Source organism: Montipora capricornis, chromosome 3 (genome assembly GCF_036669925.1).
Source record: "Montipora capricornis isolate CH-2021 chromosome 3, ASM3666992v2, whole genome shotgun sequence".
Taxonomy (NCBI): domain Eukaryota; kingdom Metazoa; phylum Cnidaria; class Anthozoa; order Scleractinia; family Acroporidae; genus Montipora; species Montipora capricornis.
Window position 1 is genome coordinate 61,781,238 of NC_090885.1, and position 17,500 is coordinate 61,798,737.

At 39.4% G+C, this 17,500-nt stretch overlaps 2 protein-coding genes across 2 annotated transcripts in view; both read right to left on the reverse strand.

The window, feature by feature from the left end:
* LOC138043625 (uncharacterized) overlaps positions 1–8,952 on the reverse strand; it is a 24,924-nt gene extending 15,972 nt beyond the window's left edge. The window contains exons 1-6 of the mRNA XM_068889984.1: positions 8,910–8,952; positions 6,222–6,334; positions 3,862–4,388; positions 2,828–2,984; positions 1,901–2,119; positions 714–764 (exon numbers count right to left, since the gene is read on the reverse strand). Coding sequence (XP_068746085.1) covers positions 714–764; positions 1,901–2,119; positions 2,828–2,984; positions 3,862–4,388; positions 6,222–6,321 — 1,054 coding nt within the window. The 5' untranslated portion in view covers positions 6,322–6,334; positions 8,910–8,952. The remainder of the gene's footprint in view (positions 1–713; positions 765–1,900; positions 2,120–2,827; positions 2,985–3,861; positions 4,389–6,221; positions 6,335–8,909) is intronic.
* A 5,064-nt stretch (positions 8,953–14,016) lies between these two features.
* Positions 14,017–17,500, reverse strand: part of LOC138043626 (protein PBDC1-like) — an 18,196-nt gene continuing 14,712 nt past the window's right edge. The window contains exon 8 of the mRNA XM_068889985.1: positions 14,017–17,500. This exon is cut by the window's right edge and continues 1,072 nt beyond it. The gene's annotated coding sequence lies outside the window, so the exon portion shown is untranslated.

Consider the following 17,500-nt stretch of genomic DNA (forward strand, 5'->3'; position numbering starts at 1 on the left):
TTGATTCGTAAGGAGGAGAATGAGTGAGAATTCGAAGCCGCGACAGTGAGAGGGAAAATATCTCAACAGTTTTGTCCCTTACTTTATAGCCTCAAAAAGAGAAATAAACGTAAACAATTATTCAACGTAATAAGTAAACTTAGGTTTGAGTTAAATTCTGGACCGCTCAAAAGACAAGTGCGGATGGTCTTATTGTTTCTGTAGGCGGCATACTACCCCTGCTTTCATCTCGATAATTGGGATGATAACGACGGCTGCGAGAACGACACGAAAAACAGGTCCAAGCTCTGCACGCCCTGCGCGTGCATTTTACATTTGTGTACATTTCTGTGCCGTTCTCGCCCTGAAAACGACGCGAACTGACAAAATTTGAAGTTATATGGAGCACCTGACGATAAATATTCAATTTGCCCACTAATTATCCACACCGTTCTCTCCAATCTTATTCCTGGAATCGGCTAGCACAAACTTTCCATGCCGAGCGACTTTAAATAATTGCTAAATTTTTACAATAACGCGAAAAAACACTTTTAGACAGCGTTCTCCTAGCCGTCTTTGTCTAAGGTCTCCAATAATGCCTTTAAAGCACAAATGCCAGTCTCTTTTGCACGACTATTTATTTAACAAGAGATAGTACGTAATCCTATCAGATGGCAGAATTCGTAAAAGTAAGTTATGATTTCTTCTTGCATGAAAAAATATACGATACTCACCTGAAGCTCCGTGTGGTGATAATTCAGCTGTAGAAACACGGCCTGGAGAGACTAAGCAGGGTTGAGGTAAAGATTGCAAACGATATAAAGAGAAATAAAGAAATCAGTAAGACAAACCGCTAAAATATTTGGAAATGACATTTCTTGTCAGTTTGTGCCAATTGGGTCACTTGCTAAGCCTTGCACATTTCACCAATACCACGACTGAATAATGCGAATTATCGAATGGAACAGAAATGCGCTTACGACCAAAAACCTACCCCAATTTGTAGTGAATTTAGTTGCTCATTTAATGCGGTTTACAATCACCGGAAAGCCAAAATTATTATTGTTTCACTACTGCATTTAGGTGAAACGCCAACGGCAGACTGCTCTTTAGGGCAAAAGCACGAAGATTCTCTTACTCTATCTGAGAAGTAACCAGAAATGTATCTAACAGGCCTAGCCAATAAATAAACTAAAATCAAACACTTTTCTTTGATTTTCTTGGCAAAACGCAAATTTAACCCTGACCTTAGCCGTTTACCATAAAAGCGATGCTAAATCTCTGAAATAAGTCGACCGCAATCTCTTCGCTGAGCGGTTGGTTTCAAAGTCTCGCGCCATTTTTTTTGCAATGAGAAGCAAAATGAACACCGATCGCACGTATCACGTATATCTTTTTCCCGCGCTTTCGCACTTCAGCAAATTTCACCCTGACCTTAGCCGTTTACCATAAAAACGATGCTAAATCTTTGAAATGAGTCGACCGCGATCGCTTCGCTGAGTATTTGGTTTGAAAGTCTCTCGCCATTTTTGTATCCAATGAGAAGCAAAATAAACACTAATCACTCCATGCACGCATCTTTTTCCGCGCTTTCAGCAAGCATCTACGAATTTTGATTGGCATGCACATCGCGTGCTTTGCCCCTGTTACGATTGCCCAGAGTAATAACCCTAATTCAGGTTTTACGACACACCTTTTTCTAAAATGGCCGCCATTTAGATAATTTTTTGTTTTTATTCAAATTAGACCTTGATGCCTCTTTCAAGGCGAAATATTCTTTTGAATTTTACGCTTAAGAACGAGGCCTCAAGGGATAATTTGGGTAAAAACAAATGAATATTTAAATCGAGGCCATTTCGGAAAAAAAATGAATACGGAGAATAGCACCTCTACCCCTCCCCGGTTAGAAATCTCTACTTACCTTTGATGGTCTTTTCGCTCTTCAAAATAAACTCGTAGGGGAAATGGACAACGTGCGTTCCATCGACAAACTTAAGGTAAATTCTGAGCCAGAAGCGGTTATATTCCGTGCCCTTGTTCTTCTCCAGTTTGTAAACCTCTTTATTGTTGGATGTCTTATATAAGGAATCGAGATCAAGTTTCACAAGGTAGGTTGGTGGCTCTAACGCTGGATTTACGCCTGAAGAAACAAATAAACGTCCCATCAGATATCGTTCGTTTTGGTGGTCTTTTCTTCTGGCTGAAATGACTTAAGGCCACATCAATTTTATGAAATAACAACAAAAAATGAGGCTATTTATCTATCAAAGATGAGTCGGACGTGCTTGGAAAAAATCCGAGTATTTTGAAACGGTGGTTGAACTTATTCCGGTTCGGATACTCTCCCCCTTAGCAACTGAAGCCGAGGGACTCATGGGATAAAAACAATCGAAAATACCTTCGGCTGGCATTTCCGCAATTGTCTTAAAGGAGCTGGTGAATTTAGTCCTAATAGCCCTTATTCGCTTGTACATTTTGTTTTCTCAAAGTAGGCATTATGACAATATTCAAGAGGATGTTTTTTTAAAGTTGGAAAAACTCATGATCGCACGCGGTCCCTTTACAATAAACAACAACAAAGGATCAAATCTTCTGAGTATCATCACGTGATTTTTTTGGAAAATAAAATGTACAAACGAATAAAGTCTATTATGAATCGTTATTAAGATGATTCGCCTGAGTTTTCATTGACAAACAAATCTGATTAGTCATAAAACCGGGCAACAGATTAACAACTATCGAGGGGAAAAGTTGCATTAGAATGGGACAGGCCTGCAATACCGCCATGACGTCATCTTAAAACTTCTGGCCCTAGCTCTAATTCCTGCTAAAAATATAATGAACATACTGGCAACTGGATTAATTGTGAGCTCATCAAATCTCGTCGGTCCCACTCCATATGACCTGGGGTCCTTTTCTGTAAGTTTCTTTTCCGCTTGTGGTTCACGCTGTACATAAACACAGAGCTCAGACAACGGCAGATACGTTTTAATTCTCATCTCAACCTGTAAAACAACAAATACCGGTCAGTGAACCTATTAAACATCATGTGAGATAATAGACACGATTAGACTGGGATACAAAGAGGGAAGGGACAATCTTTTCGTCTTTGCCCAGTTTTGAGCATGCGCACGTTTGGCTTCAAACAAGGCATAGAGTATAGCAGCTCTCGTAAGCAAGTTATTGAATGTTTGGTATTATAACAACTTCAATTGTTTTCAAGCTTCCTTTTAGTTTTAGCCTTCGTTTTAAGAAGAAGATTGATTATTGTCAATTACAATTTTACTATTTAATGGTACCGCTATTACTAATGGTCATATGGGTCACCTACTCAATCGCGTAGGGATGCCTTGGGTATCCACGACTGATTTAGCATGTGGCACTGGCCTTTCAGGCGGGCTTCACACTGTTAAACTCGTGTCTTGCCTTGTTTTAAAATTTAAATCCGCTACATTCACACATTTTGCCGAAGTCGATGATAAGCCGCAGGACCCCCTCTCATGAAAATGTCATGTTTCTGTAATCTCCGTGGAACATTAGGGAACCCACACGCTGCTCTCAAAGCTTATTCATGATCGTGGTTCCTAGTGCTGTGGTCCACCTTAAGGTGACAATAGTTCTAGGGAAACTTTAGTCTTATTGAAAAACACCTTAATTGACCCCATAGACCATTTTACGGATACGACGGCCATTTTGTAATCCTTTGTTTTAATTAGCTATTATGGGATTCTAAGGGGGCAAATGCATATTAATTTGCCCCCTTGGAATCTCATAATAGCTATTTGAAACAATGGATTTCAAAATGACTGCCATAACCGTAAAATGGTCTATGTTCAAAACCGGTCCAAACATGCAGTCATACCCATATTGTAAAATTCATACCTGTCCATTTTTGATTCTCTGTTCAGAAACTTTTCCTTTAGGTCCACGCTTTTTCTGTACTTTGTCGTATTCTTCTTTGGGATTAAGGATTTCGATACATGCTCGACTACACTCTGCAGAAGTAACTTGAGACCGGGGCGACGCCAAACTGGCGTCTACTTCCAATATGCCATTTCCTTGAAACCCGGTGTTTACGCAACCAGGACTAACTCTAGGTTGAGGCACTGCTGTTTGCATAGGAGTTGTTTTGTGGTTTGACGATATTCCTAACCGCGTAGAATTTGACTGTCCTGGCTTGGAAACAATTACTATATTTGGGCAATCGAAGTTGATGTCATTTCCAGATTGATCACTAACGGTGGCTTCAGATTGAATTCCGCTGGGGGAAGGGGTCGCACTCTGTACGCTGTCTGGTGGAGTATAGCATCCATACCCCTGGCTACTTTCCCGTTCACAAGGGAAAACGGGGTTTTCCCCGCCTGTAAGGTCTTCTAGAAATTGCCGATCTATGGGAAGCAAGGAAGAACCTGCATAATGCAGGTTCTTTATGCATTAAGGCTATGATATAGTTATATAACGCGCTATCAGTTTTCTTATGGAGAGGTTTTTCAATTTGGTATTAAAGCTTTGTAAATAATTAGGTTTTGTATGAGTAGCCTTCAGTTGATGATTGGCTGTAAAATCTCGTACCTGATCCGCAGCCAATCACCTTTTCGTTATGATTGGCTCCTTGAAGGAGTAAGAGTCCTGGAGTCTGTTTTTACGGACTTTATACAGCCACAGCCGAAGCTGCTACACAACGAACTGACATATCCGGCGCAGTGCCCTGTCTTTCGAGAAAGACGGAGACGACGTTTTTACCGTACTTTTTTCCAGTTAATAAAGCTCCCTTTTCTTAGGAATTGTTCGGGAAAAGAGTTTTCTGCCTTAGCTCGAAACTGACTGTGTTCAGTTGCACGGTGGTTACATAACGAACACACCCTCTGAAAAACACGGTCAGTTTTGAACAGGCCTGCCCAATATCGGGGAAGGCTGTTAAATGAAGGCGAGTTTTGACTCACGGGTCTCTTTTCCTCCGACATGTCAGCCCAACAAATACGAGAGAAAAGAGACCTCCCCTTGCAGGGATTGCTTCACTCACTAAACAAACCAATTTAATTACATAGGCTTTGTTTACTGAGATGATAAGTTGCCGTTTATCAACAGCTTCTTCTTTCCTACAAAGTCGGGGTTGTTAAATAAGCGCTGGAAAATGTCGGAAGTCGTTAAGAAATAAATCCTTCTTTTCGGACTTATTCCGTATCGAAGTAATGAATGTAGAAATTGAACTTGGCTTACTGATTTACTTTGATAACTGTAAACAAAAAGATTTCGCTTAAGATTCGGTTGGTTACGTCAAGGCTCGACTAATTAATACTATACTTCTTTCATAATGGCGGCCAAATAAAATATTCTTCTGTTGTAAGGGTAATAAACCTTTTCTAGCCTGCCTACGACGAGAAATTTCAAAAGATTTTTTGTTTCAAAATGAGGGCAGCAGGTCTAATCAACATAAACACAAAAGAATGTAAAAATGGTCGCCATTTATGAAAGTTGTCTTTCGACACAATAGGTCATTTCCGAGGTCGTGTCTGTCTCCTCTTCAAAGCGAGTCTGAGTGCAAAGTTTTTGTGATGGTAATTACTTGGTTCTACTTTACATCTGAATGAAAGCTAATTTTCATAACAAAAACTTCGAACTTGACTCCTTTTGAAGAGGAGGAAGACATGAACTCGAAAAAGGCCTATTAACATCACGTGCGTTAAGTGTAAATCAAAGTCCTCGTGGAATCAAAGGTCACAAATCAGTACTAAACTCGATCCCAGGGTTTTCCCCAGCCAAAGGGTGGGCCAACTCTCTCTCAACCATCTACAAAGTCGTATTTATACTATCCTGAGCATTGGTTCTTGGGTCACATAGGCCATATCCGTGGACACCATACTACGTTTGTTCTGACTATTTTAAAATGGGGTACGAAAAAAACAAACAAACACAGGACAGTCCCAAAATTGTACCCTTAACTTGTCATGTTTTTAGAAAGACAATTTATGTAATGAAATTGCTGATGCTTCGAGGATTAGGAGGGAGTTTGAACTTCCTAAAGCGGAAACTGTGGTGCTGGGTTAGTGGGGAGTGACATGAAACACGAACATGCGGTTTTAGCAAACGAGTTGCTAAGAGTAAAAAGATTGCATGTCGACATTTCGAGCGTTAGCCCTTCGTCAACGCGAATAATTTGATTTGGTGTTATAAGCTGACTCACCCACCGACGCCAAATCCATGGTTTCCTAGAAACTAACCTCATCAGCATTTGTACATACCTTGTCTTGCAGCATTCTCCATGAGTTCTCTGACAATTGCTTGAGAATCAAGGCCGGGTTCATGCTGGGAGCATGCATGTGGATTTGACGCATTCAACATGTTGGCTCTCAACCTGCCGGTCGAATCATTTCAGCAAAAAGGCGGTCAATATATCAAATATTTCTTTTTATCAGATAGCTGGGGGAGCACTCGCATTTCACCAATCTGCAAAAATGTTCCGGTTCTGCGTCATATGCGCGGGTTGAGTTTGTTAGTTCTCCCTGACTCTGCTCCGAGAAGTTTTCGAGAACCAACATTGATTTGATGCGCTTTTATTGGGTACGTTCCCTCTACAATGACTCGAGAGTTGATAAAGAGGTGATAAAAGATAATCACCAAAAAATGATAAAGAATGATAATCACTGACCCCGGCATTACTGATCAGTTTAACGGCGTGTTCGGCCTTTTAAACGGGTTTTCGTTTGAGGCCGGAGGCCAGAAATTTTACCATTTCACGTCCGGTACTTTGACGCTAGAAATTTGAAGATTCGTTGGCTTCTATCTTTTGCGGCTCCCCTTTCTTTACCTTTTTATCTTCTTAGATCTGGCCTCTCAGGAAGCCATGGGCTGAAGAAACACAAGAAAATCGCGCAAGAAATCTCTCATCTGAACTAACAAGAAGTCAAATCGCCTTACTTTGCTCATATTAGGGCATTTCATTCGCGCGATACCTTGATATAGTCAGTTTCCTTTTTGTTCTCCAATCTCAACAATGTAATAGTATTTACAATGGATCGCGATGGTTCTAAATAATTCAAGCTATCGGCTTAGCTTTCATCAGTTGTTAACCTAACTTTGAACAGCAACGTCCAAATATATTGAAGAATTGTAGAACATCAAGAATTGAGGAAGGAAGAGTCCAACAACACATACTAGAGTGAGCACAGCGTGGATTTCATGGTGGGTAGCGGAAATAGTCCACATGGTAATCGCAGTGCTAGACCTGCCTTTTACCGGAAATTTTGCGCAAGTTGTAGAGAGTTCAGTATAGAGGCAGAGAAATAAGGTAAATCACAGCCTTGGATTTTATTTGTTTCCCTCCCCCTGAAACAATATTAAACATACGTTCTACGAGGGATATCAAGGGAACCAACGAGCAAATTAAGCTAAAAGCCTTTGAGGGACATTTCTAGGCTCCTTGTAATGTAGAAAGACTGTCCAAAGAGATGTTTTTATCAACTCGAAGAATTTGATCTGTTCAGATATCTTAGCTGAAGTGTCCGAAAATTTTAGGGAATGATATCTGTTTTTCAGAAATTGTTAGCTGAACGTTACCTTCTAAGAACTTCCCGGCAAACCATTTGCTCATCCGAAATTGCTAGGTGACCTTTTTAATCAAGTGCCAAAAGTTGCAAAAATATCCCTTCCGAAAACGAAAGAGACTACTTTTCCCTGGTTGCGAATCTCTTAGGTCAAGTTTTAGTAAAGAAATCTATAGCTGTTTGGCTACGTAGAACCAAAATTATTAGACTGACAGTTTGACTCTCCCGAACACATATTTCACGGAAGATTATCGTTGGGTGCTTCTGGGATATTATCCTTACAGCCGAGTGTTTGAAGACACCTAGTTGGGGCGGCTCAATCAAGTTCGTAGCAGCATTGACAAGTGGTTATGTGATATGGAGAAATTGTCAAGCGGACCCTTCTCGATCTCACCTGAGTCATCGCAGCTGCGACCGGTGACAACACTACGAGGCATTTTATCATTGAGTAGATTTGACAGGAACTTTCGAAACGACGAGAACCCGCAAGACTTGATAATCAGTTTTGTGGTCATTGTATTATCACTATCGCGTAGCATGGAACAGCAAGGAATATATGAAACAAGTTATATCGGATAATTTTTCTATTTTTCTGTTTCTTGTTGCTATTGTGGATTTTTTCTCATTTCTCCCTACATGCTTGTAGCTGCTTAAGCCCTTGAAATGAATTCTCCCCTGTCTGAAGGAAGTAACAAATTAAAAATCTTCCGTCTCATGATTTCAGCTCCAGGACTGAATTTCGTGTTTCCTGCCTCTCTTTTTTACTCCAAGCTCAATTTATCATAAAAAAAACCTCCAACCACCAAGAACTGCGACAAACATCCCATTTGTTCCAGTTCTGTTCCACGGCTTCAAATCACAGATATAAAAGACAGGATTTTCCTTACTTATATTCTTCCAAAAGAACAGGGACACCCAACGGAACATTTCTTAAAATTATCTGTTCGGAAGGCCTTTAATCCGGCACCTAGGATTTTCTTTTGAGAATTTTCACATCGAACTTTCGTGATCTGAAAAAGTTAACTGATACCTGTTACTTTCGAGATTGATAAAAATGTCCTTTAAGTGCCGAAAAAAGCCCAGCTATGAGTTTCGGAAAGGATGCAATACCTAAGATTTTCGTGAAGGAGACAAAAATGCCCTATAGGGTAAATTCGAAAAGCTTCAAGTTCCCCTAGAATAACCGAACAAATAAAAACTTTTAACCGCAGCCTAAAATGACCTACAAAGCTTTAAAGGCACTCCGAACAGCTCGATACCGACCCAACGCAGCGAGCAACCGGAATTAAATGCTACTCAAACCCGCTCGATTGAATAATCAATCACGGAAGGAAACGTTTGCCCACAAACTGAAAACTCGGCTCCCAAACATCAACATCTGCTTACTGAGGCAGCCATGAAAACGCTTCAGTTTCATCGAAATGCGGAACCGGAGCAACACCGCACGGTTTCTATCTCTTGTTCAAAACAATTTTTATATGAAAGTATGTTAAACAAAACACCGAATATTTAAATATAACAGCACTCAAGTCCGAGGCAGCTTCTGATTTGACGAATGACTAACTCTTCTGAGACCGTCCTTTCAGTTGATTGTAGGTTTGTCTCAGAATCGTTCTTTCAGAAATCGAAAGTTTCTTCCACGAAAGATTACTTTCTCGTCATCGACCATATTTATATACTGCGCTGCATCAGTATCGCTAAACTAAAATTAACTTACCAGCTTTCGAGTGAGCGATAGTTTTCGTTTGCCCGTTTCAAGGCGTCTTGCTCCTCTTTGATACAGATATGAGAATCAACAACTTTTGCACTGATTTAAGGAAGATTTCGATCGCTTGGGAGTTTGCCACGTAAAACGTCATTGACCGCGTGATCATTTCAGCATTTCTTGATGAGCAGATTATAGTTTTCGAGTCTCGTTAATTTATTCCGGTTGACTTTTTCCAAACCTACTGGAGTGTGATGATTCAAGTTTCGCAAGTTTTGCTATGACATCATTGAAAGTTTTGAAGTTCACCCAGTTTTAAGAAGTCTTTTCTGTGCTTTTTGATTTGAACATGACCGAAAAGAAAATCAGCACGTATACATTACAATTGTTAGTATTCAGATACAAGAGTGGAGCCAATACTTCATTCTCTTTGAACTTAAAACCGAAGGAAGGAGTGCCCCTTTCTTTAGAAGCCCTAACAATTTTGTCTATGGATCCTTGTGGTCATACAACTTAAATTGAAAAATCCCATCGACTGCAATAGTGTAGTGTAGAATCTTTTACATGAAACAACTTTGAATACCGAAAGTAAGAAAAACTTCCTGAGTTCTCATTTTCGCCTCGTGTCATGTGAGCCAAGCCAGTGAAATGTCATTTGGTTTTGTTTAAAATTCCTGTATGCGATCCTTTCGCACAAAGGGACAAACCTATAAAAATCCAAGTCTTTCCGTGATTGTTTGACCGAAAGTGGCTGAACCAGTTTAACATACCAAGATTGGGTAAATGCACTCATGGTGAAAATTCACGGCTGAAGCAGGGCTCTGTTTCAAAACATACGAATTAATAAACATTTTGTAACAATATTTATTACACATAACATGAGAATTTTATTCCATAAAGCTCATTTGTACAAATCTATACGCTTTACTTTCACATGTGAAAAAGGCCTATACAGCCAATCAGAATGGCGTACAGCTATTTCACATGTGAAAGTATAACCAATCAACGATAGCGTAAAGGCGTTTCCATGCCAATCACTCGTGCATCTCGTGCAAATCGTGCAAATCGTACTTTGTTATTGAATTAAATTAAATTTGCATTTGGTTCTATTGTTAGTGAGTTTTTGTTTATAATTCGCGTTCAGAAAACTATTTTAATGAAAATTCTCATGTTATGTGTAATAAACAGTTTACGACATAGAAAGTGCTTTGTACGGGGTTTATTCACTCGTTGTTTGTGTCAAAAACCCTCACTCGCTCGTTCCTCGCTCGTTCGGGTTTTTGACACAAACAACTCGTGCATAAAACCCCGTACGCCGCACTTTCTATGACGTAAACTATATATCCAGTGTATATCAACAAACCATTATGCTATTATTATCATCGAATGGAGAGTTTATGTAGCGCTGTCAACGCTATCTTATCACTTTTACAAATATAAGGTTGTAGATGCGAATCGGACATGCCAAAAAATTCAATTTTACAAAAATAAAATAAAAATTCAACGAGGAAATTCACTTTCAACGAAAGTAAGCGACACCATTATCTGTAAGCCGGAGAACAGACGGGATGACGAGAAGCAAAAAGCCAAGAAAGACGACGAACCAATCTTCAACACTGAAAAGTTCATTGTAAAAGGTCCTCTTGGCAGTCTGAAGCAAATCGTTCGTTTAAGAAAACAATGCAGCGGGTTTCTTAAAGACAAAATAAAACACGATGAACACGAAAGCCAGTGCAACACATATGAGCAAAATTGGTTTGCCGAGTTGAATGCTTCCAAACAACCAACACTTATGCGTTTTTCACGTCATCCCTTCTGTTTCACCCGCTCACAGGTAATGGTGTCGCTTATCTACTAAACTATTTAACTTAATTTAAAAGTGAATTTGCTCCTTGGTTTAATTCTTTTAGTTAAATTTTTTTGGTTAACTATTTAGAGTCCAGAGTCCAGCTGGGTCCAGTCCAGCTTTTATAATATGACGCGATATATGGACTTGGCGATTATTGGATAAAGCAGGTGGAAGGTGGTATTGAACCACTCGAGGCTCGAAAATAATTAGCTAGACAGAAAAAAGTGCAAGTTTCTCTTCGGATAATGCCAGAAATACTTTGAAAGAAACTCAGTTGGCCTTTGGAATGGTATCTGCAAGTCGTCTCTGCTAAGTACATCAAATTATACTAGTTGTGCCTTGCGGCAAGTGCCAACGAGGCAAAATTGTTTTATGTCTCTGGAATGTGTGGAAGTTTGACACAGAGGTAAAATTATTTTACTATAAATGAAAGTAGGAAAGGAAGAGTGTGAAGTAACTCTGATAAGAGTCTTGGTCTTGAAGGCATAATTTGAGGAATTCCATAATTTCAAAGTGTGTAAATGTTGAGGGAGTATTACTTAAGTTCGAAGCAATATCTTGTGATGTTGAAGTGTTACCTTAGGTTTACTGGTTGTTTGAGTATTGTTTGAATAAATGTGCACATGAATTTTCGTTTCATTTTTTGATTCAATCAAAAAAAGATAAATACAACAAACGTATGAAGGTTTTTGACTGAACCCTTGGATATTACATCGATTACACTTTATTTACACACTTTGAGAGTGTTCTGTCTGAGTCCAAATTTTAACGTAAAAACGTTATATTCTTTGTCCAGAGAAAGGTGGATTGCTTTTGTAGTGGTATACACTGTCTCTGGTTGAGAATTTACTCTAAAACAAGAAAATAAAGGTTTGATTATCGAGCAACTGCTGCCATAAAGAATAAGTGACAGAAAAAGCACTCTGCGGTGAACATAAACCATGACAACTTAAATGGTATGCTGAAAGTTAACTATTAGTATAAACACAAGCTCAGCTATTACACTGATGGCGTAAAAACTTTCGGCAGCCCCGTGTAGGGAATGTGTTTCATCGGCGCAACTCGAACTTTCACGCACGTGGTGATGAAGGTTATAATAACAATAACAATAACAGCACTGTATTTCACATTGAATGAACCCGGAAAAGCAATGTCTGCTAAGCTAAAGAACCCAACATTTAGTTGTCGGCTTGTAACGGCGATTAACCAGATAAAAAATGTATTGAACGCAATAATCAAGCAATATTGTTTACCCCCGCTTTGTCCAAGTTGTGAGTGGTTTTAATTACGCAACGCTGGAGTTCAAGGACAATTCTTTGTGCTATAAGAAGATGTATTATAGAAGTTTGTTCAATTCTTTGATCTGAAGTCTTTAAAAACGTGTCAATTGACGAAAGAAAGCACTGGTTTAAAATTGACAAGCGAACACGCTGGTTCGAAATTGACAATTGAACACGCTGGTTCGCAAGCGAACACGCTGGTTCGAAATCAGGACAAGCGAACACGCTCGTTCTGTCCGAAATTTGTAGGTATAACCCTATTCCTTGATCAGCCGCTGCTTACAATTCAATTTACAAACACGTAAGGCAACTACAAGCGTCTCCAATCTCACTAGCTGAATCGTCCGCTGAAACAACACACAAACCACACGGTGGAAGCGACACATGCAAAAACGTGACCTCACTACCCAAATATGGAGTATTAGTTACACCCAAATATGGTCAAAAAAGGGTCCCCTACGCTGAGATGAGATTAACCTGCGATCAAGCGTACTTTTCTTGAGACAGGGCGCTAAAAGTACGGCGTACCTTTTCCCATCATGTCTACGGAAAAGTACACCTGGTCGCAGGTTAAGATGAGATTTTTCTTCTGTACTCACGTACGGCTCTATGATTTGCCAACTCGACGGCCGCCTCGTTGGCAATTAAATCCGCATGATTTTCATTGGTCCGTTCGCAACAACATACGTTAAGGTGACCTCATTGACAACTTCAGTTTCTTTGCTCTCTGCCTCCTTCTTGTGTTCTTTAATTTAATTTCTCATTTTTCTAGAGTGGTTTTCAATTGAGTGTCGAAAGTAATTGGCGAATTGCTTGGTTTCCTTGGTTTTGCATTACTTCACTCAGTGATTGGTTCAAAGTTCTCGCCACTTTTTCAAACAGTCAGAACTGAAACCAAAACCAATCGAGGCTCGCGTGCGTACATTTTCCCGCGCTTTGTGTCGGCTACATGTAATTACTTCGAGTTTTGATTGGTTTACTGGATTTGCTCCGTCCTTTTTGATTGGCCAAAGTAATTACTTTGGTTTTGGCTTTACGACACTCGATTGAAACTCGCTCTAAAGCGGGTATTTGTTAATTTCTACGACTGCACGCAAGACAGGATGAAATATGATGGGTGCCAGAGGGTTTTTTGGGTAAGGTTCGCTTGCACGCCCAGCACTATAAGAACTTGGAAAAGGTTCCTCTGGTACCCACAAAAACCAGTAGTCAGTAGAAAACCGTGACTTCTTTGTTGAAAATGACTCGGAAAATTACTATAGCAGTTATGGTACAGCGTTGAAAAAGAATAGCCGTTTAAAAAAAAATATTTGCACTTTTGATTCTACTGTAATCCTTTGTGTGCGTGTTTGTGTATTTGGAACATCTGTTTATGGTTACAGTTTCTATCATGTACGTTTTTTTTATACGAAAACCATAAGCAAACTCAATGACCCTCGTTTCTACTAATCGAAGAATAATAAGTGACACATCAAGCTTTAATTGAAGAGGGTTACATTCCTGTGTGTCTAAACCAAGTATCCTATTTATTTACTTTTGTTTATAATTTTGTTGTTGTTAGTTTATTTCGTTGCCATGTAACCTTGTTATAAGGTAAGAAGGTGAAGAGTCTTTTTAAATTAAAATAAAACAATAAATAAAATAGACGAAACTAACCCGGCAGAAAACACTTATTTCTTTATTTTAGCGACATTTGAGATTCCATTTCAACGCACAGATGACATCTAAATATGGCAAAACACCACTGACGCCTTCTGTACCTAATAATAAACGAAACTTCCGTTTTCGTTTAAGAGCTTGCAACTTAAAATAGATTTTATCTCATTGATACTGCGTCCACTATCAATATTTATTAAGTGGGCGGGTAATCTACATTATCTTTATATCTCAAACTCAAATGGTGCGTGCTCTATGATCGGTCAATTAAGCTCGCCTTGTTCCTCAATAAGGCCATTTGCTTTCCTAAGCGATTCAGATGAGATACGATACGAAGCTCGTCTTCCCTAAAGCTATCACCTTAAGGTACGAGTCGGGTGGCATATAGTACGCGATTCAAACATCAAAACAATAAATAAACATCTCACCAACAACGTTTTTGCAGTGACCTAGCGCACCTTGTTTTCCACATGTCGGGCTTTTAAGCTCTAACAATATAAATGAGAAATTCCTCCACACTGATTGCCAAAGAGAAATGCAGTTAATTCAGTCCAAAGCGAGGTCAAAAACCCCGCATTCTGATTTGTCAATGATCAAATAAAGTCTCAGATGGCCAATCAAATGCGAGCCCCGGATGGCGCAATTTTTGCTCCAATGCGTGATACGCGTGCTTTTCTTCTGATTGATTAAGATGATCACATCTGGAATTATTTTCATGTATATTACTGAGAAGTCATCACATGATTTCTCTCGTGTAATTTGGAATAAATAAGCACTCGCCCCAATTTTATTCGTGCTTATTTATTCCAAAGTGACTCGAAATCATGTGATTACCTATTCTTACATGGAAATCTTTGTTGATATCATTGCTTACATTTTTGTTTCATCGACATACGAGTTTGCTCACAAAAGGCACCATGCTATTTTAAAGAACTTGTTAAACTTAGTTTATATCCAGTTTTAAACCTTTTTCTGCGATTTTCATAATTCTGCGGAATCTCACCTTCAGCTGCGTTTTGGCTTCCATCAATCAAATTTCCGAACATAACCGGGAAGACTTCAGTAAAACGATTCGTACAGATCCCATCGCTTTCCATCGGCATCGAGAATCAAAGATGCTGATTGGTGGGTTATGTCACGCATCAATTGATTTCGTCATCTGCTGTTGGCGTCGGAAGCTTGATTGATGGAAGCCAAAACCCAAGACGAATTCCGAAGAATTACGAAAATCGCAGTAACCTCAATAACGAGCCAGTTATTAGCCATCAGAAGCTGTTTTAAAAATTCTTGGGTGGCAAAGGCGCTTATGATCCGACTCATTCTTTGCAAAATGCAAAAATTTCAAAGCATCACTGCTCAGAAATTATCTGGTATATCGAATTAAAATTTTCATTTGTCTCAAACATGTTTGTTTTCTGTATAACTTTCACTTACCTCAGTTCTTGCTTTAAATGATGGGAAAACTGGCCATACTCTGATCCAAGACCAAGCAATACGAGTGAATGAGTTTCGATACCATGTTAACATCATATTGCATCGATGCTGTCAAAGAACTGTTCCAGCGCGAAGTAGTTTGTTACGTCAACGCGTTATTAAAAGCATTCCCCTTCCTCACTTGGCCGTATATCAAATTACAGCTGTTTTCTACACTGTTTGGGAGCCCTTAAAAACAGCGATTTGAAACGCGAACATTACGTAAACAAAAGAAATAGTTTTGAACAAAAAGCACGAATTTTTTTTTTTTCGTTTTGGGGTGGTGGAGATCTAAATTTGTTCAACAAACTTGTTTACCGTTTCCTTTTTGTCACGAGCTTTCTATGTAATTGAGCGCTTTTACTATAAAAAGAAGTCTAGGGCGCTTTCGATTGACCCTATTCCGGAATAAGAATACGTGGAGTGATGATTAAAACGGTATGTTTGGCGCGTTTCAAAGCAGCAAGGATAATAAAAAATACGTTTAAAATAGCTTAAACATATGTTTGACAATTTTAATGCGAATCTCCGTAAAAACGAAGGATTTATAACTTCATATATTCCATGTATTCCTATTCCGGAATACGGTCAATCGAATGCACCCCTAATCTAACTTGTAAAGTATAGTTAAGTAAAGAAAGAGACGGGCTATCGATCTCGGGCGAAGATGCCTGTATGCACGGACACGCACAAACCAGAAAAAAGATGGGCGACCACAGCTCTCCAATGATTCCAAAAAAGCAACTTACAATCTAGTTTATATGTTAGCAGCAAATTAAATAAATCAAGTAAAAAACAAGTGCCCTTGAGAAAACTTCGCCCTGGTCAAAATAAAGAAAATTCAATTCAAGCTAGTGCAAAAAATACGACTTGAATGAGTTGTTGGAAGATCTGGAAAATTTTGCCTTCCTCATAAAAAACTGTCTTGTGTTAGCATATTAAAGGGGCAACGTGATGAGCTGCACATACTCGAGTTTGTTCGCTGTCGCGCTTACGGAAAATTCTAGCCGCCATTATGGATTCACGCGTGAGTCACGTATATTCGAAGTTAATGAATTCTATGTCAAACATAGCGCTCACAATTTAATATTTACCTGTCAGGAAGAACTTTCCGGATCAATAAACGTTTGTAAATGTGAAAGTGCTTGCAGTACAAAGCGAAATTACTTTCGCTGCGCGCTTCGTAGCCAGCATCGAATTTAGCTTGCAACCAGGCGTGAAATATTCTTTGCTTCAGATAAATTCGCTTGTGCGTGTAATTCCACTCCTTCAGGTATTCTTTGCGATCCGTTAAAGCCTTCCTTTTTCTCCCGGAGTTTTTCCTTAGTCCACCATGGCCCTCCCCAGAGGACGCCATTTTGAATTTGTCGATTCAACTTGAAAAAGTTAACCTAACACTTTTCAAGTTTTCGCAAAACGCTAGCGCATGCGCAACTCATGAAAGTGTCCCTTTAATCATCGTTTCTGGTCTAGCCTAGTACGCAGCAGACGCCGAAGTAAGGGAAGAACGAGAACCTAAGGGAGGATCCTTCAATCGTTTTGGCACCAGCTTCGCTGATTATCATTATCCCAATTACATACAGAAATCCTTCCATTTTACCGAAAAAGATATGAAATAAATTTCGACAAGTTTAAGGAACAACAGAGAGTAGCTGCTAGAGTTTTAAAGAGGCACAGTAGATCAAGAAATTCGTTCAATGTTTGGAATAAAAGCGGCAAAGAAATGGGAAGCCTACCCGTTTCTTACTGTTCTGGGAACCTCACGTTCCAACCTCCATTTGACGTCTGTTTGTTCAATAGAGATTACGCGTCTCAGTAGGGAGACCGGGTTGGTAAGAGCCGTGCATATTTTTACAAAATGGTCAGAAGGGAAAGGGACTGGGAAGAGAATTAGCCGAAACAAAAAACCTGCTGGGATAAAGAAACCAAAGGAGGCAAGACAAGTGCTCAGACCAGACTATCTGTGACGGCAGACATGCAAAAATGCCAAAACTTGAGTCAAATATGAGGTTCT